This window comes from Argentina silus, assembly GCF_951799395.1.
Source record: "Argentina silus genome assembly, chromosome: 7".
NCBI classification, from domain to species: Eukaryota; Metazoa; Chordata; class Actinopteri; order Argentiniformes; family Argentinidae; genus Argentina; species Argentina silus.
The window spans coordinates 16,518,792-16,532,689 of NC_139661.1; the positions used below are offsets into that span (position 1 = coordinate 16,518,792).

The 13,898-nt window shown below is 42.9% G+C and overlaps 1 protein-coding gene across 1 annotated transcript in view; it reads right to left on the minus strand.

Moving 5' to 3' along the window:
* Positions 1–10,238: 10,238 nt before the first annotated feature.
* The window catches only part of arb2a (ARB2 cotranscriptional regulator A), a 147,555-nt gene continuing 143,895 nt past the window's right edge, over positions 10,239–13,898 (minus strand). The window contains exon 11 of the mRNA XM_083673328.1: positions 10,239–10,428. Coding sequence (XP_083529454.1) covers positions 10,277–10,428 — 152 coding nt within the window. The 3' untranslated portion in view covers positions 10,239–10,276. The remainder of the gene's footprint in view (positions 10,429–13,898) is intronic.

Genomic DNA, 13,898 nt, shown 5'->3' on the forward strand with positions numbered 1-13,898 from the left:
GATGTATGTATGTGTGTATGAATGAATTAATGTATGTATGTATGTATGTATGTATGTATGTATGTATGTATGTATGTATGTATGTATGTATGTATGTATGTATGTATGCATGTACGTATGTATGTACTGTACTGTACTGTACTGTATTGTACTGTACTGTATATTGGCCAGTATGTAGCCTATAGTGTGTGTACAAGTATAAACATACATTAAGTACGCACAGTAGCCTTTAGCAGAATAATATGAAGACAGACAGACAGACAGAGATAATGAGCGCGTGTGTGATTTCTGTGTTACATTGGGCTATAGCACTTGAAACGACTCATAATGAAGTACATTTCTTAATGAAATTCCAGATTTTCAATAGAACCCAATCATGAAAAGAAGCGGGGAAAAAAATGATCGGTATTTTTTTTTTTAACAAAAAACATTAAATTATGTAGTCTACACACACAGCTAGAAATTACAGTAGGTCTATGCATTGTCTAACTAGGCGTATACACACCCTCCAAGGCGAGGACATCTTAAAATAAACCAACAGATTGGGCCCCAGACTGTCAAAGACCTCATGAGAAGAGGACAGTGTGAGTATAGGGTTGAAAAAGGAATCCATTCCCCTCTCTCTCTCTGTCTTGCAAACTTGGTGTTGGCCTCCCACCGTCTCCCAGACGGGGGTAATTTGATAGCGAGGCAAGGTCAAGACAGAGCGCTGTCCATGGTGCTACGCGACGGTAGCTGGATGTTATCATCAAATTAGACAGGACAAGTTTCAAATCGATGCCACCGTCACCGTGAACGTCTGGAGACCGCCAACAGTTGGAGTTAAACTCCTAACAAGTCCCCCTTGACAGGTCAACATCTCGGTACAAACACACACCTCTGATGTGGTCCATAGGTCACCATTGTGTTTGTGCTGGTTTGTTAGATAAGGACCACCCATTATAAATGAAATATAGGTCGAATGTTACTTTACTGGGAGTTGTAGCATGTGTTATGTTCTTGAAAGATTCGTTTTTGTGAATTTCTAATATTTAAGAAACATGTCTCTGATAAGTAGGCTACATAACAGGACGTAAATGATTAAGACATGAACAATAAAATGATAAGAATGACAAGAAAAAAGCGTATAATTGATTGAATGACTGTTTTATCTAAGAAACAGTGAAATGGCATAATAGTTTTTTTAATACCAAATTGAAACAATCCGACCGACGAAGTTACAGAGCAGGATTTGCAAACAAACTAACAACACACAACTACCACTCCTTTCATGTCGATAAGATCAAAGTAGTATTTGATTATATATATATTGTTTTTAGATGTAATATATTCTATAAACTAGATTGTTGATATTAAGATGAAACATGTAGGCCATAATATCAACTGGCCATTACAGTTTATTATATTCTTTAGGCTAAATGCAAGATATACTGTTGGCTAGTTTAAATGAAATCATGTAGGAACCCTTATCTCGACTGTATTTGCTTTGCATGTATGACTCTATTTTAGTATCAAAACAATTATTTTAAGGAAAATGCTGATGATTGATTTGCCTGACATAAGGATTGAATGGTTTAACTCTTTACTTTTAACACCCCCCCCCCCCCGCCGACCAAAAAAAGAAAAGAGCTGTCTTCTCGAAATAACATTTCTCTAATATAGGTAAGGATATATACTTTTAATTCATCCTTATTTTGCCCTTGATTTGCTGTTTTTCCAATTGCCAATTGACTTAATATGACGCATACCATAATATAGCAATTATATAGCCTTTAGGTAAGGGGAATGTATACTGTATGTGTATAGGCAATATATCCACTTCACTTTACTTTCAAACTATTTCTGTTTTAAGAGTACAGACAGAAAAGTACTGTGGAATCAATACTCCTGAAAGCAGACTGGATGTCCGAAGGAATAGGGCACGTCCGTGACCGAGAACAATTTATTCCTATACATTTGCAATGGATCAATGTTAGAGAGTTGAGCAAAGATCCAAAGCAGCGCAGGTGTACATGGGGAGAGGGAGGGCACTGTTTGGAGATATACCGCCAATCTGTCACTTTATGACAGTTTAGCTGTAGGGATAAACAGCAAGAAAATGCAGTTGGTTGCTCTGTTATTGACTTCACACATCAGACGCAGGTATATTCACAACTCCTTTCAGGCATCCCTCCCATCACCGCTCGCTCCCTGTCAACTCCTCCGCCAGACTCCCATATGCCGTCAAATTCCGCTTTTCATCGTCCCTGCTGACTCAGGTAGCAAGCACAATAACGACTTGAGCGCCGAGGAGAAGAAAGCTAGTCAACTGGATGGAGAGATTATGGACAGTGGCAGAGAGAGAGACGCTTGTCAGGGAAAAAAGAGAGACGTCCTATTTCATTTGAATGGCTGATAAAGAAATGAAATGGGGAAGGGAACAAAGTAGACCCATCGAAGAGGGAGAAAGGGAGCGGCATCAAAGCGCGCGCTGGAAGGTGCCTGCAAGCCCTTTAATAGCGCGAGTGTAATAACTAAGCCTACCAAGGAGATTCAAATTGGACCCAACTTAACTAGGGGGCTAGAAACCATGAAATGCACATAGAACACACACCTGCCAATCTACCCACCTCTTCTAGCCCACTCTCCCTCTCTCCCTTCACCTTGCAGCCTGCCTGTCAGGGTGTTTTTCACCGAGACCCGTCAGACGGGCACCTCTGCGGCCTAGCTAATTTGAGTTCATTGGATGGCAATAACTTAATTTAGAGCTTCATCTTTTGGGGCGTTGGTTAATGAGGATGCGCGCTGGAGCCGATGATGGCTGCGCCGGCCGTAATAACTCAGTCGTATTCTAGGGGGAATGACCAACCCCAACGCACCGGTGTGTTTAGCCTCGAAGGGGTGCGTCCAGTTGATGAAACTCATTTATAATGTGTGATTTAATATCACATTGCACACTCCTTTTTTTCTTTCCTTCTTCATTCCAACCCAATAGCGATAGACCAGGACTGGTGGGCTCGCCTTGTGTTAGGCCTAGATCTCAACCATCGATCTCTCCTCCACTCCTCTCGCCAACATCGATTTCACGCGAATGCTCCTGAAGGATTTCAGGAACTACCTGAGATTAGGTTTCGTTCGGAGAGGTTTCTTATTGTGTTGCTGCTAAGACATATAACCTAACATTATCCTGTCCTCCATAATATATAGTTTGTTTTGAAGTTTTGGAAACTGTACATTTCCCTTGATATCATTATAATAGGAGAGGAGAGTTGTTGGATAGTTTGTCCTGGCGCATGGCGTGATGGGATCGTATCCACAGTAACATAAATCAGATGAGCATTACGTCCACCTTTGTTTGCCGGAGGAGGTATAACAGCAGAAGAATGCGCACACACCCTGGAGATAACAGATCCAGCATTCTAAATGCCATTGCAAACTTTGTCATATTATACAGAAGTCCATCCCCACTGTCATACACGAGATAGATAGCGAGATTTTCGTTCTTATACGTGTTAGATCTATGCTGTTATCATACAAAGTATGTCGTTATCATTATTATTTTGTGATAGGTTATAGGAATACGTTTTAATTTTATCATTATATTATTCCACACATATTTTAGTTTAATAAATTACAAATTCAAACGAATTAAGTGATATATTTCATTGTTTTTTATTCGGAGAAATTGTATTAGTGGTTGTACAGACATGTAGACCACCACCACCAATAATAATTATAACTATAATAATAATAATAATAATAATAATAATAATAATAACGATTCTACGAGTAATGATTATGATAATAATAATAACAATAATAATAATACAAATCATGATAATAATACTACTAATACTACTACTACTACTAATAACAACAATAATAGTGTAATACTGAAAATTAGAAGCTATATTCCTATAAGGGAATTCGTTTTATTTTGAAGTAATTTAAGTTTTATTCAATCGATAATTTAGTGGGTTTATTTCAAGAGATATCTTGGCATATGAGACACCTGCATGAAACAAGTTTAATGGTGTTTTTCAAGACCCATTTTCTCCGTCCCTCACTTCTACTTCGAGAAGGCATAACGAACATTTGAATGAAAAAAGAAGATGAGAACTTCGATGAGAATTTAGTGTCGGTAATCACAATGAAACAATCTAGCTTAGCCTTTTAGACCTCCACCTCTCGTGCGTGGAACGGTAGCTGTCTCTCTTATCACCAACCATGTCAATAACATAACTTTATTTCTTTATACAATTGTGGGACAGATTATTCTGTTACCTGTCTTTGACCGAGTGAATATGAAAGGGAGGCGAAGAATTCTAGAATTATTTTCGTTTTGGAACACTTTGGTGTAGGAGGACAAATGAAATAGAACTCTGATGTGGAAAAAACCCTCAATGCAAAACTCATACTAAATTTCAGTATGATTTCCATTTCCATTTTCCATTTCAATTTACAGCGTAATGATAGCCTCAATCATATGCCTCAAAACATCACATTGACTGTTATTTATCAAGTCAAAACGACCAATTTCCTTCAATAAGCCGTCGGTGGCCTGTTAAGCAGGCCACTAAGCTATTTTACTTCTTTCTTTCTATTCATCACATGATCACTACTCGCCACTAATACACCTTCGCCTAAAGTGCTAGAAAGTAGCCTGCAATCTTAAAAGTCGGGGGCCATTCTTCAAATGTATTCCATTTCAGAGCCGGGGCTTTTTACTACAGGAGTCTTTACGACCTGAGAGTATCAGGCGGGGTGTAATTGAGGGGGCGGTGAGGGTGTAGAGTAGAGACCGCCTGAAAGCTACTATTAAAGCCAAATGGACTGAACACCGTAAAACGGCTCTGCCAACAGCTGTCCACAATCGGTGCATTATATGCCAGGATCATCCACCGAACACCGCACACATAGAGCAGCGAGTGGTTATGTCACATTATCAGACAGGTGAGGCCCGAGTAAGCGGAACGCGAGGCCACCGTGGGTGTATGTGTGTGTGTGTGTGTGTGTGTGTGTGTGTGTCTGTGCGTGCCTGTCTGTCTGTCTGTCTGTCTGTCTGTCACGTCACGTCATGTCTAAACATTGCATAAGTATAACGTTTTTATTAAAAATCATCGTCATCCACATCATTCTGCAACACAGAGAACTGTGTCCCGAGTAGAGACAAGTTTCCTTGTCTTGAGGACTAGCATCATAGGCAACCTAAATTACATTTAGCATGCTGACATTCAGTTCTGTCAGGACATGTCGTTCAAGATGGATTTATCATACACCTGTCGTTTCAGCAGGCAATCTGAACGGGCACCTCTACACCTAATTCAACTAGCACTTGGATTAATGTGCCATGCAGAAGACACTCTTTGCCAGACTTATGTTTCTGGTCCCTATCTCACTATAACCACCGTTTCCTCATTTGGTTTTGTTTCATCTAACGGGCCTTGCTATAGGGATTGAGGGTGGTGATTGAAGTAAGGTAGCTTTCAGTGGATTAATGGTCTTGCCACTCAATGAATATGTAATGACGACGTTACATTCGAACCCGATACTGGGCAGTGCATTCTTGTATACGAGACCTCTTTTGCATAGAAAATACACAGTATGCGCGAGAAAGAGAAGCTGGGGATACAAAGTTGAATACACCTCAAGCTTAAGCTACACATTCTTCCTCCGTCAATAGATGAAAAACTATTTGCTCTCCTACTTAGAGAGAGAGAGAGAGAAGAGAGAGAGAGAGAGAGAGAGAGAGAGAGAGAGAGAGAGAGAGAGAGAGAGAGAGAGAGAGAGAAAGAAGAGAGAGAGAGAGAGAGAGAGAGAGAGAGAGAGAGAGAGAGAGAGAGAGAGAGAGAGAGAGAGAGAGAGAGAGAGAGAGAGAGAGAGAGAGAGAGAGAGAGAGTGTGTTCTTCTTGAATGATTGTAAAGATCGTTTTTTTAGTATACCCGATAAAACATTGATTGTTGCAGTTTGTTGACCCGTAAAATTTGGGGGTTAGTTTTCTCTTCAGAGCGGAGCATATAATTATGCAAATAGAGATCTGACAGTGATCTGGTGGAGCACTCAAGAAGACAGGGGCGGTGGTGGGGGTGACATTCCAAGTTTGCTTAATGCCTAGTCCTTTGGAAATAGTTCATATTTAACTGTGCTGGTGTGCATACTTAGGAGGGGAGAGCATGCGTGACGATAGGCAACGAGTCTCCTGAAAAATTGAAATATCATTTTGAGATCTCATTGACATGAGAGACTATAACAACCTTTTGAAGTTTTCAAAGAGAGAACCCACTTATGTAAGTGAGGGAATGATCATGAATATTTAGGCCTAAACTAATCAAACAGAAGTGGGAACTATTATTCAATTGGATGTTATTAAAGTTGACACAACATGATGAACATATTCAATTATAGAACTACATTTCTGACGCCTAGACTACACTTGTCAAAGTACGTTGAAATTCAACAACTTGCCCCATGTTAACATGTACAGTCCCCAAGGTGAATCTTGTAACACGGGGACAACGATTTAACACTGTCTGAGAATAAATCAATCTTTCTTGGCGTAAGGAATCCTAAATGTACACCACCTAACAATGAAAAATAGTTTGACAAGTTCTAAGCCTCCAATGAAAACATTCCCAGCGTCCACCTTTGCTACTTGTATTGAATTAGAGTGCGCTGTTAAGGCATTTTATGTGTCAGAAAACTGAGAGCCACTCTGTACTGATGGGTGATTGAATGCCCTTTTTCATTACCGCCCTGACATGGTGTGAGGGAGCTCGGCTGGTTCCACTCACTCGCACTTGTTGTTTGGAGGTTAATGGAGAGATTTCTAAAGATTTATTGAGGGGGCGTTTAATGACCTTACCGGTTTTCACCATGTGAAAACAAATGATGCTGTAAACCTCACTGGGACGGGACTCTCTTTGCGAAAATTAATCGTCATTTTGAGGAGTTTTAATTGATGTTTACCGTCTTCAACTCTTTCACATGTTTTAACCTGTTGTAATTGGACACCGTTGACATTTTAAGACATCATCTTATTTGCCCTGTCTTATGTTAGAAGGTGCAAATGAAATATAAAATATAAAACTTGAAACTAAGAAAGCTTAACGTAATTTACAAATAATTTCTTTTCAGCCGTGTTGTCGACGCTCTTTGAACCCCAGCGGCGCATGATCAAGAGAACTGTTAATAGTAGCCTAAAACAAATCGTTAAAGTATTTTAGAGGGTGGGCTATGTACTTAGGCTAACACTGGTCCAATTGTTAGGGCCTGGGCTCCATCTTGAGAGATAGATCGTCTTCCTCGGTAGGGTTTCATAGCTGTTATGTGAGATGATGACTCGGATCACTTTTCCTCGAGGCTCTACTTCCCCGTGCACTTTGCAGTTAAAGCACGCGGGCCGATGTGGCAGCGCAACAGGCTCAAGTCGAGAGAGGTCTCGAGGTCCTTCATTCCACTCTTTCCACTTCTTCCCTCACTTCCTTTCTCTCTCTCTCTCTCCCCCACTCTTTCGCGACCCCTTGTTCTCTTCAGGTTTGTCCTTGTGTGTCGCTATGACACTTTCTATAATGAAAAACAAACATTTCTCTAAGTATTTGTTTGATCTATTTCATAACACTGTGGTGTAACTTGGTGAAATGGCCTGTGTGTGTGTGTGTGTGTGTGCATCGGCGAATATTAGTAATAACATTACAATTAGGCTACTACTAATCAACTATGTATGTATGTCACTAGAATATTCAAATGTAAATTACGTAATCGAAATGCAAATAGAATGTAGTCTGTGGCTCTGTTCGCTACCACTGTTAAGTACAAAACACAAACTCTTTTAAAACTTTTTTATTCAGTTTCAGCAACCTACATAATTACAAAAAATGTTTAAACCAATCATGGGTACACATGGATTAGAGGGAAAAATGGATAAAAGTATAGTAAATCTGAACATAATTTTAGAAACAAGTTTTAGACAGAAGTTGAAACAATGTTCAAACAAAGTCAATGAAATATCCAATTGAAAAAAAAAAGAAAGTAATGTGTACAAAAGTTTTTAAAAGCTACCCGCTATTTAATGGAATCACAAAGCATGAATATCTTCTAATAGTGAATATGATTATACTTTAATCAATACAACGTATAAACCATCTGAAAAAATAACATCTTCAAGAGCAATTGTTAAAATTAGTCACCATTTATATATCGACTGTGCTTTAGATTTGGTTTAAGGCTGCTCTCATATCTTTTGATCCACTCACATATGGCTTGTTGGACTATATTAAAACTACCAGTGAACATTGCGCGTTGTTTATTCCTAAGGCAACAATATACAAATAATGAAGTGAAAAACCGTTTTTTTTTATTTTTTATCCTTTGTCAGTGTGTCAGCCTTTAGCGCGGGTTGAGCGAGACACAAACGAACAGTATAGCCTATCCTGATATGAAACTCAACCATTAATATGCATATATATCATATAAGAAGTAAACTTTATGAGGGACACCCAAATAGACGGAAATTAAATTAAAAGAAAATTACAACACAACCATCAATTATTCTCTCATCATAGACCAAGTAAAACATACAAAAGCCCTCAAAACCTAATCAGAGGCTGTTATTTACAGTTAATTAAAAAAGTCCAAACTTATTTGCAAAATACCTCATCAAATCCCTAAATACTTTCATATACCAGGCAGGGTAAACTTGTTTGGATAAAAGTAGATGTTTGAGTAGGGTGTCTAAGGTATCACAAGATCCAAGTCTTGTTTCATATTTGACTAATATCATTGCATTTTAGAAGGGTATTCCATAAGCCTTGAGTGATTTATAACACACCATAACGTTGTGGAAATATTTGATCTTGTTTGTGTCACATACTGAGATTACGTGCGGCTGAGCCAGGGGCTAGCTTTGTCAGTTTTACTGTGCTGGAGAGCAGTTTTTCTGGAGAATGGACGTGTTACATTTCTCCAACATCTAAGGACATATCATCTCGGCTTAGGATAATATTGAAATCTTGGATTTCCTGACATGTGTAAGGCGATATATTGAAGTTTTATGACTGTTGAACTGACTTCTAGTTTCTGTTAAAATGAGATATCCCTAAAACTCATTTTGATGCTTGGCTTTAAGTGATTTTAAATCTGCTCAGTGTCCTAGATTCTTCATATCTAGCACAAGGTTATGGTTGTTTTATTTGTTTCATCACATTCAATCATCTGGAGACATCAATTTCATGGATATCAAAGAGAGAAAAAAAACACATTGAAAAGAAATCCCCCCACACTTTTACAAATTAAAAATCATAGACCTAAACCTACGTAGAGTGAACAAGTTATAACTCTGGGACTTACTTTGGTTTGATATAAAATCAAATTTATGGTATTAGAGGGAGTGTATATTAAAATCACGCTGAGAGAGAAAAGCATAAAGACAACACAAAACACCAACATGTGTTGTCTCAGTGCAAACCCTACATATGTCTGGTTGTACACAGAAGACCAACATTTTACAGAAAGCTGAATGAGAAGTCACCTTTTTTAAAACATGTTTTTTTTGAGGAGGGAGAGATATGGGGGAGAAAGAGAGGAGGGAGACCATAAAAAAAACAACATAGTTGCTTTACAATGTGATTAAATGATTAGAAGTTAATAGGGTGTGTTTATTCTGGATGACGGTCTCGGGAGAGGGGGATCGAGGAGAAGGGGGGGGGGGGCTGATATGTGAAATGCAACAGTGGTCCAAGTACGGGTGGAGGACTTTGGATGCATAACAGGGCGGGCTTTAGGGCCTGGGGGAGCGGTGGTGGTGGTGGTGGTGGTGGTGTGGAGGGAGGGAGGCTGGCCGGGCATTAGCTCAGTCCAGGCCGATGTCAGGACAATTAGAGGTGCACCACGACGCACTGTGCACAGCGCCTGCCAGCCCTAATCTCTGCTGCCGTGGCCCGCACCACAGCCAAGCCACAGGCCCACGGTCCAGGGGAAGCGCACAACACTCGGCCCATATTGCTTTGACAGTTGCACTCATCTAGTAATAATGCAAAACGCTATTGTGATGTACACACACCGTCAACGTCAACGCCACCAGACACGGCATGTGGGAGCCGGAGTGAGCTGAGGGTGGGGGGGGGGGCATGGGTCCCGCCGGAGGAAATCACACAAGAGAGTGAAAGAGAGGGAGAAAGGAAGGAAGGAAGGAAGGTTGGATGGAGGGAGGGATGGAGGCATGGAGGGAAGGTAGAGAGAGATTTGTCACCTCCACCCCCCCCCCCCCCCGGTTGTCTTCCCCTCCTGTCGGGTGTTGCTCTACAAGTCGTTGTGTTTGTGTTTGTGGGAGCTGCGTGTGGTGATGGGCGACTTCTCCTCCTCAAACACCACCTCGGCCTCCAGGGCCTCGTTGAAGAACTTGAAGATGGAGTTGAAGCTCCGCCATGATGTCAGCTCATGCCTCTCTGTGCCTGTAGAGACACACACACACAGTGGGAAGAGACCGGGTGAAGATTCATATAACACACACACCGTGTGGGACTACATAGTGAAGATACAGTGAAGAGACAGGTCTCTCACACACATACACACACACACACACACGTGTTTCTACCTCCACCAGCCTCCACTGAAACTCACATACACAAAATACAGAGAGAAGTGGTCGAACAATAGACATGGGAGGGAGAGAGAGAGAGAGAGAGAGGGAGGGAGAGAGAGAAAGAGAGAGAGAGAGAGAGAGAAAGCATAGTTCTGTTTGTGGAAAGACATTACCCCCATGGACACTTGGACAGCTCATTGTGTGTCCACCCTGCAAGCTGAGAGCTGCAGCTATAGTCCATTACAGCCTTAACCTGAACTCTGACCCCCCCCCCCCCCCCCCCGATAGTCAAATGGGATAGTCTTAATATTTGATACAACTCGATTCACGATAATGAACACTACCACCACACACACACACACACACACACACACACACACACACACACACACACACACACACACACACACACACACACACACACACACACACACACACATACGCACTCTCTCTCCATCTGTGTTTTTTAATTGAATGCGAGACTTATGCACAATGGCTGCTCTAAGGGAAAGCAGTGGAGCGTTGTTCATTCATCCTCCCGTCTGATTCAGAGAAGGCAGCAGCGAGAGGCAGGGAGAAGGCCGACGTATCAGGTGGTCCGGGGGAGGTGCTTGGTTTCTCCCTCTCTCCTCCAGGTTAGTCAGTTCCCAGGTTGGGGTCATCGGGGGAGCTTGAAATCTGGTACCCGCGCCTCGGGTTCCCCTCTCCCTCTCTCTCTCTCGGCCCCGGAGGTCAGGGTATCGCTGAGTCTCGCTGAGTCTCTCCTCTCTGAGGCGGTCCGCCCGCCCGCCCGCCCGCCCGCCCATTGGCCACACATCACCCCGGCCGCAGCGCCATGACAGCCCGTGACTGCAGCTGCCGCTAGCTCCACGCCAACCGTTCACAACCGCACGGCTAACAGCTCGCTTGCTCCCCTTGCTCGCCTGCTCGCTCGCTGCCGGGTGGGTTGGCTGCTTAGCAACGTACCGTGCCGTTCTGTACAGTCTTCAGAAGCCGTATGGGAGTTGCCGTCGTCTTGCAATTATTTTGGTCGTTTTTCCAGTGACATGATATTAAAGTTTGATCTCGTAGATACATACGTACACAGAGGGAGGGAGGTCGGCTACAGGCCTCAGGGAGAGATGGACTGCTGTACATGTTGTGGGGACCTCTGGTTGGTTCCTGTGATAGTGATACACTGTACTGTACCATCCAGTGGTCACAGCTTATTCATCTGTATTTGCACTATTAAAATAACCTGACCGTTATGTCTTATAAACTGTTTTCTTCACATTATGCGGCTGTACAGTATCCAAATTCTCTGGAGAGCAGGAGGCCCATGTTGCTTTGTTGATGGGCAGTGAGAGCCCTCTCCTCCTCCTCCTCCTCCTCCTCCTCCTCCTCCTCCTCCTCCCCTCCCCTCCCCTCCCCTCCCCTCCTCTACATGAACAGGGCTGCAGACTCCAGGCCGCAGGGATACAATTAAAAAGCACCTTTAAGGTTCCTGACCAGAGACTGTCCTCTGATGGTCGCTGTATTGACCCCATGTTTATTAGATTGACCTCTGGCTTGCCGTAGTAATGGAGATGGTGGAGGTGAGGGGGGGGTGGAGGGGTGGGGGCCGGTCACACTGGGACGCTGGACTGTACATGCTTTACCAGGCTGCCTGTGATCAGTGCCTAGGGTCGAATTTACTAGGCTGGCAATCATGAAGTCAATACGGTCTCTCGCGCGCACACACACACACACACACACACACACACACACACACACACACACACACACACACACACACACACACACACACACACACACACACACACACACACACACACACACACACACACACACACACACACACACACACTCACATTCGCACACACAGTCTCACACACACACACACACACACACACACACACACACACAAATACACTGTGTTACCTGTGTAGATCTCAACCCCCCCCCCCCCCACCCCCAGATAACACAGACCCTCTCACTTCTCTTATCTATCATTTATATCCAATTTGAAGCATAGGGATCTCTCTCATCATCCTCCTCCTCCTCCTCCTCCTCCTCCTCCTTTCCTTCACTAGTGTGTTTTTACATCGTCTCTCTTTTCTTTCTTTCCGCAGGAGCGATCGATGCCGCGCCGGCGTTCTCTCTTTCACCCCGAACCGACTGTGAACTCCTGACAGCCGCGAGCTGCTACAGTACGCCTCGTCCCGGGGAGGGGAGGGGTCACTGGGAGTGCATCTCCCTGCCGATATGCAGATGAGCCCGGGCCCCTCCGGCGACCCCTGTCTAAGCTCTGCCCCTCTCCGCAGGCACGGACTCAGACTTCTAACGGTGTAGCGGCCTCTAACTGCCCCCGCCCACTTCTCCTTTAATTGCCAAAGTGTGTGGAACCTAATGGATGTTGTCATGGCGGCGTTCCGAGCGCTGATTTAGAGAAGGAGCGCTCGCTAACGGCTAACGTTTGGAACAGTTAGCTCCGTCACGCTTCAAATCAAAGTAATGTCTTTAAAAGATGTGGGGATGGTGTGTTCTACACCAAAACAGCCAGTGTGAGGACATGATCCTCTTCAGGAAAAGTCTGCTATTCAGAAGATTTTGTACTGAGGGAAAAACATGTTTTTCTTGAGCCAGTGATTTCAGTCCCCAGGTCAGACTCACGGAAGTCCATAAGGTGAAGACCATTGAGACATGTATGAGTCTATTTATAAATAAACCATTTGGATGTGTGCAAATAAAGTATTGCCAAATAATAAGTTGCTCAAACCTTCACTTTTGTTTACTTCTTGTTTCTGAGATACTGGAATATGACACTTTAATACTTTGCATTCTCCTCAGCGATGTGAAAACACCAACAGCATTATTATAAAAGTCAAGGTGCAAATGCAAGATGATTGAAGCAGTGTGTAATGTGTATTTTTATGATGAATCATTCTCTCAGGTCTGCATTTTAATTCCAGTTACGTATTTTTTAATAAAAAAATAAAGACTGAGAACAGCACTTCAGGAAAGTTATAAGTTTGAGTTAATCAAAAAAATAAATAAAAAATAAATAAAAACTAAACTACAAAACAGCTCTCTACAAAAGGGGAGAGAATGACAAGGGGTCTGGTTTCTCAATCGCACGCACGCACGCACGCACGCACGCACGCACGCACGCACGCACGCACCACGGGTGCACACACACACCCACACACACATACATACACACACGGTTCAGTCAATGTGTTTGTCAGAGAGCTGGGGGACGCTAGGCAGAGCCCAGGGGGGGGTCACCGTCTCCTCTCATCTGGCGAGGCAGGGCATGGTCCCCCCTCAACACTGTGTTTGACCACTCTATTGGTTGCT